Source organism: Sceloporus occidentalis, unplaced genomic scaffold (genome assembly GCF_023333645.1).
Source record: "Sceloporus occidentalis isolate IW3139 unplaced genomic scaffold, rSceOcc1.0.p SCAF_4, whole genome shotgun sequence".
NCBI classification, from domain to species: Eukaryota; Metazoa; Chordata; class Lepidosauria; order Squamata; family Phrynosomatidae; genus Sceloporus; species Sceloporus occidentalis.
The window spans coordinates 190041042-190061527 of record NW_028316984.1 but is presented as its reverse complement, the minus strand read 5'-3'; the positions used below and the strand labels follow the sequence as shown (position 1 = coordinate 190061527).

General features: G+C 47.4%; 1 protein-coding gene across 1 annotated transcript; it reads left to right on the top strand.

Moving 5' to 3' along the window:
* Positions 1-541: 541 nt before the first annotated feature.
* SIVA1 (SIVA1 apoptosis inducing factor) lies at positions 542-15845 on the top strand. The gene is made up of 4 exons (XM_089522682.1): positions 542-862; positions 2941-3144; positions 7320-7476; positions 15657-15845. Exons 1-4 carry the CDS (start codon positions 745-747, stop codon positions 15712-15714), a joined length of 537 nt encoding a protein of 178 aa, XP_089378808.1. The 5' UTR covers positions 542-744; the 3' UTR covers positions 15715-15845.
* The last annotated feature ends 4641 nt before the right edge of the window (positions 15846-20486 follow it).

Genomic DNA, 20486 nt, shown 5'->3' with positions numbered 1-20486 from the left:
GAATCCCATAGCCTTGAGCCAGGGCAGTTAAAGCGGTGCCAAAGCGGGTTATCTCTGCCGTGTGGATGCAGCCTTAGTGGAATGTATAAGGCTTATTGTTATCTCTCAGCCTCAGGGGAAGGCAGTGGCAAGCCTCCTCTGAAGAAACCTTGCCAAGAAAACCCCATGACATGGTCGCCTCAGGGTTGCCATAAGTTGAAAACAACCTGAAGGCGCACACAACAACAACAACAACAACAACTTGAAGAGACACAATATGGAGCAGTGGTCCGCAAAGTGTGTCCTTTAAGTGTTTTGGACTTCATCGCCCAGAATCCAAGACCATTGGAGAACACGGCTGAGGCTTCTGGGAAATGGAGTCCAAAATCCCTTAAAGGGCCACTGATATAGACACACACTCATTCCCCGCTCCCCAGCTGTCACTTTAAAGGGCAGTCCAATCAGCTTCGCCTCTTGGCATTGCCCCGCCCACGAACACGCCCTCAAGCCCCGCCCACCCGCTCTTTCCAGCAATCCCGCCTAATAACAGCCCGGCGATTGGCAGGCGCCCTCCCTGACGTCACGAGAGGTGTGTGAGGGAAGAGCGTTGGGGGCTTGGTCGCTGTTTCCTTCTTCGTCGCTGCATTCTTTTTCCCGCGCGGGCGGGCGCAGAAAGAGAGACAAAATCCACAACGGTTTGCAGTGGGTCGGTCGGGCGCTTTTTTTGTTTTCCTGGCCAGTCAGTGCTGAGTGAGGGAAAGAGGGATGCCGAAGCGGTCCTGTCCGTTCGGGGAGTCGGCTCCGCTGCAGCTGAAGACCCGCGTCAGGCTGAGGGAGCTGAGCCAAGGCGTCCTGGGAGAGCAGTACCGCCGGGAGATCTTCGGTGAGGCATAGGGTTTCCACCCAGGGCAGCAAGGGACGAACTCTCGGACCCAGTTCTCGCGAGAACAGCGGAAGTTTGGTCAAGCGCAACTCTATGGTCGCCCTCTGCCATTTGACCATAGAGTCACATTGGAGGAGCTACAAATGCCTAGGGAAGCGTTCTCTCTAGGAATCTCTGGGTCCTCCGGTGCAACTCTATGGTCAGTTTCCAGCAGAGTTGCTCTGGGGGACCTAGAGATTCCTGGCAAGAAGATATTAATCAAAGCTGCAAATGATCTAATCTGCAAAAGTTAGAGTTGCAAATGTGGAGGACCAGCTGTATGTACGTATTTCCCCAAGTCTCCTGGGACTGCGCTCTTTCTCAAGCCCTGCTTTGTGAAGCAGGATGGATTGTGGTGCTCTTTCACACCACACAGTTCTAGTGCTATGATTACCCTTTAAACTGCTATGGTTCCCTCCTAGGATTTTAGTTTAGGGAAGAGCATTTAGAGTTCTCAGTCGGAGAGATCTAGTAAACCTCACACTAGGAGTCCATAGGATTAAGAGGTGATATGATAGCCATGTTTAAATATTTGAAGGGATGTCATATTGAGGAGGGAGCAAGCTTGTTTTCTGCTGCTCCAGAGACTAGGACCCAATGGAGCAATGGATGCAAGCTCCAGGAAAAGAGATTCCACTTCAAGATTAGGAGGAACTTCCTGACAGCGAGGGCTGTTCGACAGTGGAACAAATTTCCTTGGAGTGTAGTGGAGTCTCCTTCCTTAGAGGTCTTTAAATACAGGTTGGATGGCCATCTGTCAGGAGTGCTTTGATTGAGATTTGCCGCATGACGGAATGGGGTTGGACTGGATGGCCCTTGAGGTCTCTTCCAAGTCTATGATTCAGCCACAGCAATTAAAGTGGATTCATAGCACTGTAAAAATGCAGCCTGAAAGAGCCCAATTTTTCCTCTCTTGAAGGGGAGGGATAGTGGTTGGAAGAGAGAAAGATCGACTGGAGGGACAGCTATCCAACCACACTGTTTGTTTCCTAGGCACATAAAGTTTTTGGTTCGTCTGTGTTGGGTGTTTTGATTTGGTTTGCTTATCCAGGAAAAGTGCTCTGCATGCATCCAATCCTAGGGTGCATCTCCACTGTAGAAACAATGCAGTTTGGCACCACTTTTAAGTGCTGTAGCTCCGTTCTGTCGAATCCTGGGTTTTGTAGTTTAGCAAGGCGCCAGCACTTTTTTGCAGAGAAGGCGGAAGGCTTTGTCAAACTACAGATTCCAGGATTCCATAGGATGGAATTACAGCACTTAAAGTAGTGTCAGGCTCCATTGTTTTCATAGCGTAGATTCACTGCAAATCTTCTCTAACTTTGTGCCCTCCCTCACTTTTTAGTGTCTGCAAATAATACAGAAGGGATGGGAACTGTATGGCCCTTCAGAAGTTGTTTAACTACAACTCCCAGCATCCCTTACCTTAGGCTATGCTGGCTAAAGTTGCTGAGAGTTGCAGTTCAACACTAAGGCCACATACCTCCCATCACTCTTAATTTTTAGTACACTTATTGTGTGTGTGTGTGTGTGTGTTTGTTTCCACTTATGGCAATGAGCCTATCACAGGGTTTTCCTGGCAAATGTCTTCAGAGTGGGTTTGCCATTGCCTTTCTCTGAAACTGAGAGAGTGTGATTTGCTCAAGGTCCCCATAGGATTGCATAGGCTGAAGCTACAGCACATAAAGAAGGCTTATGGGAGGTGTAGACTAATTATTATTATTATTATTATCATCATCATCATCATCATCATCATCATCATCATGTGTTGAGAGTACCAAGTTGGAGAGGAGGCAGACATAGATGATAACAGAGCTTGGTAGACTGATCTGACTTTGTGGAAGCATGCTTCACATTTCCCTATCTTGCTTCTGAAGTGGAAGTTCCTTACTATGGTTGGAGAGTGTTATAATCTCATACAAGCTTTCTCCTTCCTGAGGAAAGGCTATGTTCATTGCTGATACTCTGGAGACCAGATGTCAGCTCAGATCATCATCCATAACATTCCCATCTCTAATTCTCTCTCCTTGTTTGTTTTTCAGAAAAAACGAAACAGCTCCTTTTCCGAGGTGCCCAGACCTATATGGAGAATTCATGCATCGGAAGCACAGCAGGGGAATGTCTAAAAGCACAGTTACCAGAACCACCTGCGGACAGGCCGGAAGCTTGCTCTCAGCATAGATGTAATGGACAAATGTTAATTGGACAGGATGGAAAACTTCGACAGCCTAATGCAAGAGAAGCAGGTGACTGACTTTTGCCAGCTGTTCAGCACTTTCCTATTTGCTGTTTCAAGCTGTTTTATTTCGGATTAATGTGAAACTCAGGGGAAGCACCAGTACTGCTTGTGTGTTCATCTGTGAACCAGCAAGACTTAAATTAAGGCATAACTTGTTACAACTGGGCTGTTTGGTAGAAGAGAAGCTGGTCCTGAATATTTGTGTGTGGTTACAACTGTTTCTTCAGTTTTTATTAGTTATTCTGTATGCTGCTGCCGCCCCTGAGTGGCTATATCTTACTTAAAAGAAGCTTCTTCAGTTAGTTTTTGTGATAAATAATCAAAGATTTGGAAGTAACTTCCAAGATTTCTGTTCATGTAGGAAATCTGGTGCTACTGTATTTTTGTTAGGTGCATAGTCAACCCTCTTTACTTATTTCTATCTTGCCATGCTCTGCCATCCCTTTTAGAATCATAGAATCGTGGAGTTGGAAGAGACCGCAAGGACCATCCAGTCCAACCCCCTGCCATGCAGGGAATCTAAATCAAAGCATCCACAACAGATGGCCATCCAGCCTCTGCTTAAAGACCTCCAAGGAAGGAGACTCCACTACACTCCAAGGGAGTTTGTTCCACTGTCGAACAACCCTGACTGTCAGGAAGTTCCTCCTAATGTTGAGGTGGAATCTCTGCTTGCATCCATTGCTCTGGGTCCTAGTCTCTGGAGCAGCAGAAAACAAGCTTGCTCCCTCCTCAATATGACATCCCTTCAAGTATTTAAACAGGGCTATCATATCACCCCTTAACCTTCTCTTCTCCAGGCTAAACATCCCTAGTTCCTTAAGTCATTCCTCATAGGACATGGTTTCCAGACCTTCACCATTTGGGTCGCCCTCCTTTGGACATGCTCCAGTTTCTCAACATCCTTTTTAAATTATGGTGCCCAGAACTGGACACAGTATTCCAGGTGGGGCCTGACCAGAGCAGAATACAGTGGGACTATTACACATTGGCCTTTTTAGCTGCCGCATCGTACTGTTGACTCATGTTCAACTTGTGATCTACTTGGACTCCTAGATCCCTTTCTGCCCTAAGTGCAGTACCTCACATTTCTCTGTGTTGAAATTCATTTTGTTAGCTTTGGCCCAGCTTTCTAATCCATTAAGCTCATTTTGAATTTTGATCCTGTCCTCTGGAGTATTAGCTATTCCTCCTAATTTGGTGTCATCTGCAAATTTGATAAGTTTGCTCCCAATTCTGTCATCCAGGTCATTGATAAAGATGTTGAATAACACTGGGCCCAGGACAGAGCCCTGTGGGACTCCACTGGTCACTTCCCTCCAGGATGAAAAGGTGCCATTGTTGAGCACCCTTTGTGTTCGGCCAGTCAACCAGTTACAAATCCATTTAACAGTTACCTTGTCTTGCTCACCTTTTACAAGCTTGTTTGCAAGAATATCACGGGAAACATTGTCAAAGGCCTTACTGAAATCAAGATATACTATATCCACAGCCTTCCCTTCATCAACCAAGCTGGTAATTTTATCAAAGAAAGAGATTAAATTTGTCTGGCATGACTTGTTTCTCTGAAACCCATGTTGACTCTTTGTGATTATGGCATTGCTTTCTAGATGTTCACAGACTCTCTGTTTAATGATCTGATCTAGAATCTTTCCTAGTATTGATGTCAGACTAACTGGACGATAATTGTTGGGATCCTCTTTTTTCCCTTTTTTAAGATGGGGACAACATTTGCCATCCTCCAGTCTGCTGGCACTTCTCCTGTTCTCCAGGAGTTCCTTCCTTATGGTTACTTTTCAGTTGTTACTTTATCTCAAGCACAGTTCTGCTATTACTTGTCCTGAGCTCAGTTCAGCATCCCTTCAGCATAGCGTAAATATCCTTATCAATGCGATTTTAGGCTGCATCAATAGAAGTATCGTATCTAGATCCAGGGAAGTAATAGTGCCACTATATTCTGCTCTGGTCAGGCCCCACCTGGAATATTGTGTCCAGTTCTGGGCGCCACAATTCAAAAAGGACATTGAGAAACTGGAGCGTGTCCAAAGGAGAGCGACTAAAATGGTGAAAGGTCTGGAAACCTTGCCCTATGAGGAACGACTCAGGGAGCTGGGGATGTTTAGCCTGGAGAAGAGAAGGTTAAGAGGTGATATGATAGCCCTATTTAAATACTTGAAGGGATGTCATATTGAGGAGGGAGCAAGCTTGTTTTCTGCTGCTCCAGAGACTAGGACCTGGAGCAATGGATGCAAGCTGCAGGAAAAGAGATTCCACCTCAACATTAGGAGGAATTTCCTGACAGTAAGGGCTGTTCGACAGTGGAACAAACTCCCTCGAAGTGTAGTGGAGGCTCCCTCCTTGGAGGTCTTCAAACGGAGGCTGGATGGCCATCTGTCGGCGATGCTTTGATCTGGATTTCCTGCACGGCAGGGGGTTGGACTGGATGGCCCTTGCGGTATCTTCCAACTGTGTGATTCTATGATTCTATGATTATGCCGACGTACACTATGCTAAGGCCTGTATCACTACCCTGTGGACTTAATGTAAAGGCATGAAGCCACCTTGCACAATACTTCACAATAAGCAGGCAGGGTTGGAGAATGTCAGGCTACCCACCCACCCCCCCATGGCCAGACACACGGTGATAACACCAATGATGAGACCCACAGGAGTCCCCGTGCTAATAATAATAATAATAATAATTTATACCCACTTCTCCAATGTGATTGAGGCGTCTTACAACAATATTTAAAAGCATTAAAATACAATAAAATATAATTCCCCATAAACCCACCCACCCACCATAACCAATAAATCACAACAATAAACAATAACAATAAAACAATACAGTTAAGATTATTAAAACGTACAAGACAGGGGAGTCAGTGGGAGGTGACTGAGATGCTAATCCAGCCTGTTGGAAGAGATCTGTTTTGACCGCCTTTTTAAAATTGTCAAGATTAATAAAATAGCAGTTCTCCTCTGGCAGGCCATTCCATAACTTGGGTGCAGTAGAGGAGAATATCCTCTGGGTAACTGCAGCCAGCTTACTTTTTGCTGGCTGCAGTAGATATTTCCAAAAGGACCTAAGTGTGGGGAGGGGGATTGTGTGGAAGAAGGTGATCCTGTAGATAAACTGGGCCCAAGCCATGAAAGGTTTTAAAGGTCATAACCAACACCTTGTACTGTGTTCAGAAACTAACATGTAGCCCATGAAGGGACTTTAAAATCGTTGTTATATGGTCACCCCTAGATCTCCCGGTGACCAATCTGGCTGCCATATTTTGAACTAATTAAAGTTTCCGAGTTAGGCACAAAGGTAATCCTATGTAGAGTGCATTGCAGAAATCAAGTTGTGAGGTTACCACCGCGTGTACCTGAGTTTTTAGGTCCCCAGGCTCCAGGAAGGGGTGCTGCTAGCTTATCAGCCAAAGCTGTCATCATTGCTCTCCTGGTATGGGGAGGATGGAGTTGCCAGATGTTTCTCTGAGCCTTTCTGCTCATGATGGAACAATGAATGGCCATGCCCTAGTGGCACAGTGGTTAAATGCCACTACAGCAGCCACAAGGTTGTGAGTTCAATACCAGACAGGCTCCAAGGTCTACTCAGCCTTCCATCCTTTCATAGGTCGGTAAAATGAGTACCCAGTTGTTGGAGGCAATTGGCTTACACATTGTAAATCGCTTAGACAGTGCTAGTTTACTGATAAGCGGCATAGACATGTACTTGCTATTGCTGTTGCAAGGTGGCTTTGGGGCTTTACACTCAGGAAGAGGGCTTTGAGCATTGCACAAAGAAAGTACTGCTAGCCTAAGGGACACTTGTACATGAGAATGTCCCTGCCAGAGTTCTGACTAGTATTTATCATTTCTTCAAAGCATTTTCTCCATATCTAATTTGGTAGGAGACAGCTTCTTACATAGATGTGTTGAGTACTGTGGTTTGCTTTCTAAAGGAAGTATTGACATTCTCACACACTATGGGTTATATAGGTCTGTCCCTGGCTTTCTGCTCCACCAAATGCATCTGAGGATGTAAACTAAATTTACAAAAGCTCATGCTACCAACTACTTTCTTTCAGTTAGTCTCAAAGATGCTACAAGATGTCTCTACATACTTCTTTGTAAACAACACTTGATACTAAAATTTTTCTGACTTTGAATCTTTGTTTTTCTGCACAGCCCTGCCAATAGGAGGTTCCAAGGCCTGCTCCTCATGCGTGAGAACAGTTGATATCAACAAAGCTTGCACCCAGTGTGATCGGTACATATGCCAGAACTGCAGCAAACTTTGCAGCCGTTGTAACATCGTCACTTGTTGCTTATGTTCAGTTGTAGAGTAAGTGTCCATGGAGCTTGAGCTAAACCTTCTTCAGTTCTGTAGGGCCACTGTACAGATGTCAGCAAATGTTTGGTCATCACAATTACATTTTGGGTTAGGGAGACATGATAAGAGATGTAAAGAACTTCTGGTTCAATGCAGCACATACAGTTTTCTGACATTTATTTATTTATTTTATCTGCTGCTCTTCATAAAGAATCAGAAAGACATTTAATAATAATAATAATAATAATAATAATAATAAATTTATTTGTATTTCCCACCTCTCCCTGCAGATCGAGGCAGGATTACAGCAAAGAATAAAAACCACAATACAATACAAAATACAATATTATCTAAAAGTACAGTCAGTAAAACAACGACTTACACAGTACCACCACGAAACAAAGCACTAAATGAAACTATTGAAACTGTAAATACAGTGGGTTCTTGGTATTTGCTGGGTTTTGATTCCAGGACCCCCAATGGATACCAAAATCTGTGGATGCTCAAGCCCCATTAAATACAATGGCACAGGAAAATGCTGACCCTTGTATAAAATGGCAAAATCAAGACTTGCTTTTTGGAATTTATATATATTTTAAAAATTTTCAAGCCATGGATGCTTGCATCCATGGATATAGAGGACCAACTGTAAATACAATCTGACCAGGCGCAAGATAGCAATTGCTACTATTACTTGAACAAAATAGAAACGTTGGAGGTCTCCTGAATATCAAAATAACTCAAAGTTCAGAGATAATAACTCTGAATTTGCAGTTTGAGCCCAGTTAATTAATACTGAACAATTTTGGGAGGGAGTTGCATATCTAGGTTAGCAGAATATCTTTGTGCTCGCTGATGGGAATGGCAATGAGCTTTGTTATATTAAACTTTGGGTCAGTTTATAGGCTCTTACAGCTCTTCTGTATGAGGAAGGTCCTTGGTATCTTAAACGGTAGGAGGAGGCTATGGAGGTGGAGGGAGTTGAGGCTGCAAATGGTTTTCTCCTTTCACTGTTAGAATTTGGGCCTACATCTAGGGTGATGCTAGTCGTAGCACTGTGATTGTCAGTCCTTTCTGCTCCACCTACAGCCTTCCACAGTGCACAAAACCTACTGCAAATGCTTTTCAGTACCCTACAGCATCTCCAGTTTCAATTGGCAAAAGGGGTTTCCACCAGTGAACGTGCACCATTGGATACTGGCCTTTGGTGTCCACAGATTAACTGCACTGATAAATTTCAGAGAGGTGGGGCGGGCGAATTCTACACATGTGCATGTGTGAGTTTCTCCATGGGGGTGGTTAAGATTTTTGTCCAGTATTGAATGGCTGTATTCAATGCAAGGCATGGAAGCAGAGTTCCATATGTGCCAGTGCACATTAATGTGCAGGCACATGGTGTGAAGTAGTGCATTTATATGCATTGTGCATGCAGATGTGCCTGCACATTTAGTTCTTCTTCGTGGTCTCTGCGAATCATACAAATGGGTTTCACTGCGCCTGTGCAGTGCTGCTCGGAACCTACTGGAATCACTGGGCAGAGTTCACTCTGCAACATATTGAAACTTTTTGGCGGTAACTCCGCCCACCCGTTATAAGGCCCCTGCCTTCCCGCTCTTTTCCCCAGTTCCTTTTTTCCGCCGCGCTAGCTGCTTCAGGGAACTTTCGCTTGCTTGCTTGGAATCACTTTCGTTTTTGACCTCGGACTGTATCTTGACCATTCTTTGTCTCCCGCCCCTGGTAACTTCGGACCTTCGGACTGCTGACCTCGTTTCGGATCTCCCTTCGGCTTGACGTTTTTGAAGATGCCTGCGCCTTTCAAAAAGTGCGACATCTGCAAGGGCAAGGTGCCCGTTCAAGACCCGCACTCCTCCTGCCTGTTGTGCCTTGGACCCAGCCATGATCCCAAGGCTTGCACGCTCTGCGGATCCCTCTCCACTCAGGCCCGTAAGAACCGTGAGTCCCGGCTCACGTCGGCGATTGCCCTGGGAAAGGTGCAGGAGGGAGGTTCACGGTCCTCTTCTGTCCCGCCTCTGGCGCCCCCCGCTTCATCGTCCCGGGCAAGTGTCTCCAGCGCGGGATCGGGGAGAGTAGCCGTCCCCAGTGTGGTGTGCGTCCCGGCCGGGACCCCTTCCACCACCTCCGATGTGGCCCGTGGCTCCAAACCGCCCAGCGCCACCGACAAGCCCTCCAAACGCCCCCAGAAGTCATCGGGTGCTGAGGGTACCGAACGGGCCTCCAAGCCGAAGAAGGTATCGGGGGGCTCCCGTTCGAAGGAGGCTACCGAGTCTAAGGTCCACCTGGCCTCGCCTTCCTCCTCTAAGGCGTCCAAGACATCGCGCCATGCGGCACCGAAGGACGGGACCGAGCCGGTGCAAGGGACGAGGTCACCGAGGCCTTCGTCGTCGACAGCGGCTGCTGTCATCCTGGACCTCCCGGACAACCCGTTCTTCCCATCCGAGGAGCCTCCCAAGCATGGGAAGAAGAGGCGCCACGAAGAGGCTGGACGTGACCCTGCCCCCAAGAAGGCAAAGCCCTCCAAGGATTGGACCGCTACCGACCTACCGGGACCGAAGGAGAAGAAGCGCTCCCCCTCCAAACAGGCTCGCGCCTCCACTCCATCAGCTCCCCGTGACCAAGAACCGACGCTGGACCAAGGGGCTTCGGTACCGCTCACGCCTCTGCCTCCTCCTACCATGGATTTCATCCACGGTACGGTTGATACCGCACCTCCTCGCTCCCCGGAGCACCGGTCGCCCTCTCGTTCGGCAGCTGAAGATGAGGACGACTTGCTCCGCGGACAAGACGTTCCGGACCTCTTCTATGACATGCAGTCGCGCCGCTACTACATGTCGGTCCCGGAGGACAGAGCCTTGAGGGAGTTCACCAAACTGAACCCCCCTCCCGCTGACCGGCCTCATCCTTCCACGTCGGTTCCGACCGTGTCTGTCTACGAGAGGTCGTCGACTCCACCCCGTAGACGTGAGAGGTCGCTGTCTCCACCCCGTCGGCGCTCCCGTTCTTCGGTTGATTTCGCTCCAACCCGCCCGAGATCCCAGGTCAAGGTGACGGATCCCCTCTCTTCCGACCTGGACTCCGAAGACGAGCCGCTGCTACCCTCTGAGGCACCCTCGGACGAGGATGTCCTCTCAGGCTCGGCGTCCCCCCAGAGGATGCACAACCCGGAGCCATCTTCGCCGTCAGACGATGTCAGGTCCTTCACGGAGCACGTGATCAGGATGGCGAGGGCCCTCGACATCGAGCTCGCGTCTGCAGTGGACGACGCCGAGGACCCGGTTGAGCGTCGGGTGCATGGTCGAGTCCCCACTCCGCCGTGCCTGCCTCTCCTTCCCTCCCTGCAGACCATCGTGAAGAGGTCCTGGGACTCTCCGGCCGCCCTTTCGGCACCCTCCCGCAAGGTTGAGTCACTTTATAGGGTCGCCCCGGCGAGTTGTCCTTGGTTGGCCGAGCACCCCCGGCCCAACTCTGCCATCGTCGAAGGAGCCCAACACAGCTTCGTCCCGAAGCAGGCCACTTCCCCTGTCGACCGCGAGGCCAAAAAGGTGGACGGACTGGCCAAGAAGGCTTATTCGGCTTCGGCGCTTGGGGTCAAGGCCGCCAACTACACCGCGTGCATGGGGGCCTACATCCAGACCCTCATGGAGCGGATCTCCCCCCTCGTTCCAGATGTCCCAGACGACGTCCAGAGGCAGCTGGTGGAGATCAGGGACGAGGCGCATTCCATTGGAAGTTGGCTAATCACCACTTCCAGGAATCTGGTGGACTGCTCCGGGAGGGCCATGTCAGCTTCCATGGCTCTTCGGCGCCACGCTTGGCTGAGGGCCTCCGACCTCAACCCGACCGTTAGGGCTGCCATCGAGGACATGCCGATCGACGGGACCGGCCTCTTCCACGCCGAGACCGACGACCGCCTAAACCGCAAGTTTAGGATGAAGGCGGCGGCAAAGAAGCACGGCATGTCCTCCGCATCGGCTTCTCCCTTTCGGAAGCGCCAACGTCCGTGGCAACCACAAGGTCAGTCACAGGGGACCTTCTCCCGGGACCGACAGCCCCAACAGCAGGGCTCTCAGAGGCAGCGTTTCCCCTCGCAGTCTTCCTCCTCCTCTGGCCGTCGTAACTTCCCGCCTCGGTACCGCAAGTCCCGCCGGCAGGACACCGACCAGGGGAAGAAGAGAGCCTGAAGGGACGCAGCGCGCTTCGTCTCCCCTTCACCCCTCTTCTTCTTGGACATTTTGAGGCCCTATGTTAACACCTGGGCCTCTATAACATCGGACTCGTGGGTTCTTGACATCGTCCGCAGGGGTTATGCCCTCGAGTTCCAAGAGCTCCCTCCAACTGGAGCCTTCATGTCCACCCCCCCCTCGGACACCCTTCTCGACGAAGTGCGCACCTTGCTTGCAAAGGGAGCAATCTCCTCCTTGCCGCCCGACCAGTGTTCTCGGGCCTTTTTTTCCAGGTACTTCACGGTACCGAAAGTGGATGGGGGTATCAGGCCCATCCTGGACTTGAGGCAATTGAACTTGTCCCTTGACTACCGTCGCTTTCGAATGGTAACCTTGGCTTCCATTCTGCCTCTGCTCCACCAGGGCCTGTGGTTCGCGACCGTCGACTTGAAGGACGCCTACTTCCACATCGGCATCCGACAGTCCCACCGGAGATTCCTCGCCTTCGCTGTCGGCCCCGACTCGTACCACTACAACGTGCTCCCTTTCGGCCTGGCCACGGCTCCACGGGTCTTCACGAAGTGCATGGCACCGGTGGTGGCATACCTTCATCAGAAGGGCTTCATGGTTTTTCCCTACCTGGACGACTGGCTGTTTGCAGCCGAATCCCAAGACGAGCTGCGGGAGGCAGTCTCATTCGCCTTGTGCCTCCTGGACTCCCTCGGGCTGGTCGTCAACAAGGAAAAGTCCCACTTTACGCCGACCAGGCAGGTCAAGTTCATCGGTGCCGTCCTCGACTCCGAAAACTGCCTAGCTCTCCTTCCTCCGGATCGGTTTCAGGCCCTGACAACATCCCTCAGGCCGTGCATCTCCCACAGAAGGGTGAGAGCCAGAGATGTCCAGGTCGCTCTGGGCCACATGGCGTCGACGACATTCGTCACCCCCTGGGCAAGACTTCGTCTTCGACCCCTCCAAGCCTGGTTCCTCTCCGTCTTCTCCCCGTTGGAGGATCCGCCTTCGAAGTGGCTCACGGTACCGAGACCGGTGGTTGCTTCCCTCAGATGGTGGCTAGACAGTTCCAACGTCTGCACCGGGATGCCCTTCCATCAGCCTCAGGCTCAGCTGACCCTGACAACCGATGCATCCCTGGAGGGATGGGGCGCCCACCTGCTCGACCTGGTCGTCAAGGACAGGTGGTCCACACAAGACAAGCGCCTCCACATCAACGCCTTGGAAATGCTTGCTGTGGAAAAGGCTCTGAGAGCGTTCGAGTTTGCAGTCTCGGGAAGGGTGGTCCTCCTCAGGACGGACAACACCACCGTGATGTACTACATCAACAAGCAAGGTGGTACCAGATCCAGGACCTTACTCGATCTCACACTCCGCATCTGGGATTGGTGCATCCAGAGACGCGTCCTCCTCCAAGCGATTCACCTTCCCGGAGAGGACAACGAGCTGGCAGACCGCCTCAGCAGATCTTCTTCGGTGTGCCACGAGTGGAGGCTCCATCCCGAGACGGTCAGCGACCTCTTCGATCGGTGGGGAACCCCCCGGATCGACCTCTTCGCGACCAGCTGGAACAGCCACTGTCCCCAGTTCTGCTCCAGGAAACGAATGGACGGATCCCTCGGAGACGCATTCGCTTTCCTTTGGACGGGAGAGCTCCTCTACGCTTTCCCTCCGTTCCCTCTCATCATCAGAGTGGTGTCCAAGATGGCTACGGACCGCTCACACGCGATCCTCATCACCCCGTGGTGGCCGAGACAACCGTGGTTCGCATCCCTTCTCCACCTCTCCAGGAGATGCTTCCTCCGTCTCGACCCTCGCCCGGACCTGCTTTCGATCCAGGACGGCCGGATTCTCCACCCCGACATCGAGAGCCTGCCGCTGGTGGCCTGGAGGATTCGGCGCTGACTACCTTGCCGGAATCGGTGAGGGCGGTGATCCTGGCTGCGAGGAAACCTTCCACCCAGCGCTCCTATGCCCTGAAATGGAGGAGATTTTGCCTCTTCCTTAACCAGAAGGGCTTGTCTCCTGCACAGGTGTCCACTCCAGTGGTGTTGGAGTTCCTGATGGCACTTTTGGATGGAGGGCTGTCTCTCACATCCATCAAATGCTACCTGTCTGCCATCTGTGCCAAATACCAGTTCGGGGGGAGGGTTTCTTTCTTCAAAGACCCCTTGGTGAAAGGGTTCCTGAAGGGTTGTGCAAACCTTTACCCTCCTGTGTCGGTACCAACGCCGGCTTGGAGTTTGGAGTCGGTATTGTCCGCCCTCCAATCCAAGCCCTTTGAACCGATGGCCACAGCGGACTTGAGACTATTGACTTGGAAAACCGCCTTTCTTGTGGCCATCACCTCTGCCCGCCGTGCGGGCGAACTCTGTGCTTTACGTAGGGACCAGCCATTCCTGAGGTTCCACAAGGACAAGGTGGTCCTCCGGACGGACATTACCTTCCTGCCTAAGGTAGTGTCCGCCTTTCACATGTGCCAGGACATTGTGTTGCCCACTCTCGCATCCAATCCTACTTCGGATGAGGAGCGACGCCTGCACTCTCTTGATGTCAGGAGGGCACTAGCCTTCTACCTGGACAGAACTGCTGCCTTCAGTCGGTCCGAGAGACTCTTTCAGTGCTACTCGGTACCGAAGAGGGGATTGCCTGTGTCTGCTCAGAGGTTGTCCAAATGGGTGGCTGGTACCATCCGCCTCTGCTATGAAGTGATAGGCAAGCCTCTCCCTGGCAGGGTTCGGTCTCACTCCACAAGGGCAATGTCAGCGTCCTCCGCATTCCTCTCCGGGATTCCTTTGGAGGATGTCTGTAAGGCTGCTGTCTGGTCCCAACCACTGACTTTTATTAAGCACTATAGGTTGGACACCAGGGCCATTCGAGACGCAGCTTTCGGGAGAGCTGTGTTGGTTTCAGGGTTACACTGATTGCACTACTGATGCTTATGCTTCAGCATTTATGTATACAATGCCACTTTTTACAGTCTGTTGAATGTTGTTTACACAATTCATTGGGACTGGTCTTGCACGACCGTGTGTCCTCTTCTCAGGTTTAGCAATGTTGCTGCTATGCATAGATTTGGACATGGACAAAAAAGGCTGACTCCTTTTGGGATTTAAGGTGTTTATTGTTGCAATAAATATACCTTTGGTTTACCATAGCTTTGGTCTCAGGACACTCCCTCCGCCGCTACCTTAGCTTGTCAGTCTAAACCCATTTGTATGATTCGCAGAGACCACGAAGAAGAAGGACAGGTTGCTTACCTGTAACAGTATTTCTTCGAGTGGTCATCTGCGAATACATACAAATCCCACCCGTCCATCCCCTCAGTGTCCTGCTCTCATTGGCTCTCTTCCTTCGCCTGCTTGGCGGAAAAATTGCGGAACTGGGGAAAAGAGCGGGAAGGCAGGGGCCTTATAACGGGTGGGCGGAGTTACCGCCAAAAAGTTTCAATATGTTGCAGAGTGAACTCTGCCCAGTGATTCCAGTAGGTTCCGAGCAGCACTGCGCAGGCGCAGTGAAACCCATTTGTATGTATTCGCAGATGACCACTCGAAGAAATACTGTTACAGGTAAGCAACCTGTCCTTGTCCAGTGTCACAACTTATGTGGGGGGAGTATGTCCATATATTTAAGAATAAAATGGCACCACCTAATGAGTTGCCATTGTGCAATGTCTGTCTAACTCCATTAACATAAAACTATGCTCTGTCTCCTACATATCATCCATGCTATAACTCACTACCACTTACACTATCCATCAGGAATTCTTATGGTTTCTCAGATCTGTTAACCACCAAAACTAAATGAGTTCTCCATGTCCAGGCAAGTCTAGCTAGGCCTCTACTTAATCCACAAGAGCAGTTCTTTTCTATATTATCACAGATGCATTTGTTTACCCAACATGGTTTTGTTGTGTGTATAGTAGTCATGAAAGCGCTGATGTTCTCCTCTTGAAATGTACCAAGCAAGAAGCTAAATTAACATCTGTCTTTTTCCTCCTAGATCTGATGATGTTGGAGAACGAATCCTTTGTAACGACTGTTCCATGTTCAAGGAATAAAATGCTTGAAACTTTATGGACAGTGTCTTCAGGGACTGCAAATAATTTTTATTCTTAAATATATGGACATATCCCCCCTCACGTGTTAAATACTGGATTGTTTTTCTTTGCTATATTATATATTTCTATATCTGTCGTTTAATAAAATAAATTATATATATATTTTAAGACTTGCTATTTGTGTGACGTCTCTAAAATAAATCTTATATCCCTTCTGAGGGGCATTTTACTAGTAAAGTCTCCGGAAAGTGTAATCTTGATGCCAGAATCTGATTTAAAAGCTAGCTGCAAGCTTCTATTTATTGCTTGTATTTAAAAGTGGCTAAGGCTCATTTTTATTTTGTATTGTGTTTGCAGCATCTAGTAGTTCTTACAAAAAGATTTTTTTAAAAACGTGGTTTTTGAATAATAATCTTTACCTCAGTCTTTCAGTTATCTGGGCTGACTTGTCTCTGTTTATAGTCATTTACTTTTTCCTTTCAAAAATGCACTGTATCTCCTGATATGGATTAGTTTCACTACGAACATTGATTCTCTTGTGGCGCCTGTGCTGTCCCTCTGCTGCAACCTCCTACAGAAGTCAATAGAATCTTGCCCGTTTTTACACAAAGCAAAAGATGTGGTCTCTGGTGAAAGTATTATATTTTCCCCCAGTTATGAAAGAATCACCATTTAAAAAAGATCCTTATAATGAGGGTAATCCTTAATTAACATATATAAGCCCCATGTTTCAGGAACTAAAGGTACATCCAAGTGAGCAAAAAGCAAACAGAGGTTGAGTCTCCCTTATCTGAAATGCTTGGGACTAGAAATGTTGGATTTTGGACATTTTTAGAGTCTGGAATACTTGCATATACATAATGAGACTTCCTGGAGATGGGACCCAGATCTAAATGTTGAATTCATTTACTGTATATACTCATGTATAAGTCTAGGAATTTTTGTCAAATAATTAACCAAAAAACCTGTAAGTCGACATATCCACAGGTCAATGTAAGTACTGTACTTTGACTCTTATAAAAAAGGAACCATCCCCTTCTGAAAGGCAAAGAGTGTAATCTGTCATTGTACCACTGACTCCCTTCTGCTGTATAATCCATCCAGCCTTTAGTGTGAGCGCAAACACATACCTGCTGGAATTTTGCAATTTCTTTGGCATTGTTTTCGTTTGTTCCATCCTTTAGTTCCTTTATTACATGGCCTTAAATTTTAGTCTCGACTTATCCATGGGTCATATCAAAATCCATAATTTTGGCCCCTAAACCTGCCACCAATTTATACATGAGGTTGACTTATAGTCGAGTATATATGGTATGTATCGTATACACTTTATTCTTTTAATATCATTGAACCGCTCTGAATTCCATTTCTGTGGGGAAAGTGGGATACAAATATATTAATGATAACTATACACATAGCCACGTTATTTTTAAATAATTTTCTGTATAAACCCAAACCATCAGAAATCACAGGCATTATCTGAGCCTCCTGTGTAGGTCAGAGTTTGGACTTTGGAGTATTTTGGATTTTGTAATTCCGGTTAAGATACTCAGACTCAAAGAGAAAAGTCCCTGCCAGTCCCATTGCACAGTGTCTCTTCCAGCAGATGGCATTGCAGAGTCACCCTGAAACTGGTTCCTTGAGGATGAATGCCCACATCCTCCTAAAATAACATATCTGCAAATAATTCTCTGCCTAGAGTTATACAGATCTTCATTCTGTCCATGGATGGTACGGTAGTAGGGGTTGCAGTTTCTTAATGGAGTGTTCTAGGTATGTTTATTTATTTATATCCAAACCTGGAAAAAAAATTACTTAGGAATTGCTATGCCAGAAAAATGCAAGTTTGACCTCCCCTCATATAAATCAAGTTTGGCATTGTCAAAAGAGAGGACCCTAAAATTAATATACAAATGATATCTGACACCTGTGAAACTATCCTAAATGACGAAAATCATCTCTCCAAAATGTTGGAGAGACTGTGACACCGTGGGCTCCTTTGACCACATGTGGTTGGACTGTTTCAAGGTTAAAGATTTTTGGAATGCGATACTGACGGAAATCTTTCTTATCATCTGAAACATTGTAAGCTTATCATACAGCTGGGGTTTGATTCCAGGATCCCCCATGGATGCTCAAGTCCCATTCAATATAATAGAATAGCAAATTGGTGTCCCTTATATAAAATAAAAAATCAGGCTGTGCTGTTTGGAGTGTATACTTCTTTTTGAATGTTTTCAAGCCTTGGATGCTTGAATCCACGGATAGAAAAATCCATGGATAAGGAGGACTGACTGTATTTCTTGTCTCAGCGGCCAGGAATATAATTGCGAAAGCTGGAAAATGGAACTTACTAATAAGCAACTGGTGGAAAAGAGTTTGGGATGTTTGGTTATCGGAAAAGCTTTCTTATACTTTTCGACTGTAATGGACAAAAGAAACCATACACTGTTTTTGATGATTGGTCAGTTTTTATTAATTACATCAATACCAACTCATTTGCTATCAGACCATCTACTCATCAAGCTATTCTATGGAAAAATACTTCGATCCCAACATCTCTCAAAGGAAGGTTTGTTATTGATCATGTGCTTTTAAGTTGTTTCCAACTTATGGCGATCTTAAGGTGACCCTATCATGGGGGTCTTGACACGATTTGTCCAGAGGAGGTTTGCCATTGCTTTCCTCTGAGGCTGAGAGCATACAACTTGCCCAAGCTCACCCAGTGGGTTTCAAGGCTGAGCTGGGAATCGAACCCTCTGGTCTCCAGCGTCGTAGTTTAACACCTAAACCATTACTCCACACTGGCTCTCCGTTCAACTGAAGGCAGTCTCCTGAAAACGGCCTGACCCTAGAAAGGAAATTGAAGGATGTGTTTGCTTCCCTTTTCCTCCTACCCTGGATACTAATATGCCTGTTAAAGTTTCTGTATTAGCATTCTATTAGCTTTGCCTGCAGGCAGGTGCAACCTAGTGACAGATGCACACAAGCTGGCCCACCAAAGCCAGATGCTCAGGGTCTGTGACTGCTGAGCATCTGTGTGTGTGAGTGTGTGTTCCAGAGAGAAAAACCTGGCATGAGTCTTGCCTTCAGACCAAACAAGGGGGGAAAAAGAGAGAGATTTATCAGAGAAACAGCTGCGACAGGCAGGAGAGGTAAGAAACGGCACACATGGAAGATCATTAAGGATTCCTTGGCGGTGGGTGAGGAAGTGGTGGCTAATTGGGAATTAACAGCATCCTATCAAGCAATTAAGGACAAAGATGAATAATTCTTTGTATTTCAGACTATTAAGAAAACAAAGCCGAAAACAGAAACTTCACTTCAGTCCTGAAGTCTTTGCCGTGAGGATGGTGCAACAGGGACCTTCATGAGAATGACTGATTGATAGATAGATAGAGAAATGCCTAACAAACCAGGAATGGTCTGCAGAAGAGGGAGAACTGAAGGTTGTACTCGGCCTGAGATGCCCAATAGTTAGGGTCTGGTTAAAGGTGAGTGATAGGTTTTGCCTTTATTATTGTGGTATTAAGTACATTGCTTCAATGGCCCCTTCCATTCACGCTGATACTTGCTTTAGAGAAGGTAAGAAATGCTGGCATCTCTTCATACAAAGGAAAGAATGCTTTGTTAAACCGCTGTCAGAAATATATTTCCTAATGAGATCCATTCATCATACAAAATGCAATGAGGAAGCCAATTTTGGGGGGAAATACTGCCCTGTAGGGAAATTAAACAGCACAGTTAGGATTACGACTTGTAAGGAAACTGTTCAGAATGGCTACTTACACCCAAACTGAGGCTTGTGTAAAATGTACACAGTGGGTCCTTGGTATCCATTGAGGTTTGGTTCCAGGACCCCAGAGATAGCAAAATCTATAGCCGTTCAAGTCCCAGTAAATACAATGACATGGTAAAATTATGTCCCTTATATAAAATGGTAAAATCAAGCTTTGATATTTGGAGTGTGTGTGTGTGTGTGTGTGTGTGTGTGTGTGCGTGTGTGTATCCATGGATGCCTGAATCCATGGATGAGGACTGACTGTATATGCTTCGTAGCCAAAAGTCTTTCTAGGGGAATGTTATTTAGCTCAAATATTTACTGGGGCCGACTACAAGGACCCACGAGATCCTTTCCCTATTTGTATACCAAGAGAAAGAAGTATCCAAGGAATTGTATAGAGGCAGAATTCTTATAATAATTATAATACTAATAATTAAATGTCCCCTTGCTTTGGGGATTATGGTGGACTGCATTGCAGGGTCCATCGGGGTCATGTGGAAAATTATACACACCAAAATTTCAGAATATCTCAATGTCGGTAACACCTTATATGTATATACACATATGCTTTGGTTAACAAAGCCTCTGAGAAAAAGGATCCCTTTTACAAAGTCTTTTTATGCCTGCCCAGCCTCTTTTCTTCCTCATCCTGTGTGTAACTGAATTTTTTTTAGCAGCATCAGCACTGGGAAGAAGGTGCAGGAAGGCAGGTATTGTGTTGCAACAGTGTGTCTGCAATAAACAGTGCAATAAAACTTGAGTTGGGAAAGAGTTAGATTCCACTCTAGCTGACCCTACTGAGTTTGCCTACAACAGGCAACACAAACAGCAATTGCTTCCAGAATCCATTGCTGAGCAAAACAAAGTGAAGAGCAGAGAAATCTATGTCTAAATAGATAAATCTATGTTTACAGCCAGCAGATTCTTTAAGCATGGATTCCACCAGCCACGGATATCTTCCAAAAATCAGACCTTGATTTTGTCATTT

Bases quoted from the DNA above. Each gene is read 5' to 3' on its own strand.
- SIVA1 (XM_089522682.1), top strand. From the start codon at position 745: ATGCCGAAGCGGTCCTGTCCGTTCGGGGAGTCGGCTCCGCTGCAGCTG. The intron at 863-2,940 runs GTGAGGCATAGG...TTTGTTTTTCAG, and splicing joins GTACCGCCGGGAGATCTTCG to AAAAAACGAAACAGCTCCTT. The intron at 7,477-15,656 runs GTAAGTGTCCAT...TTTTCCTCCTAG, and splicing joins TGCTTATGTTCAGTTGTAGA to ATCTGATGATGTTGGAGAAC.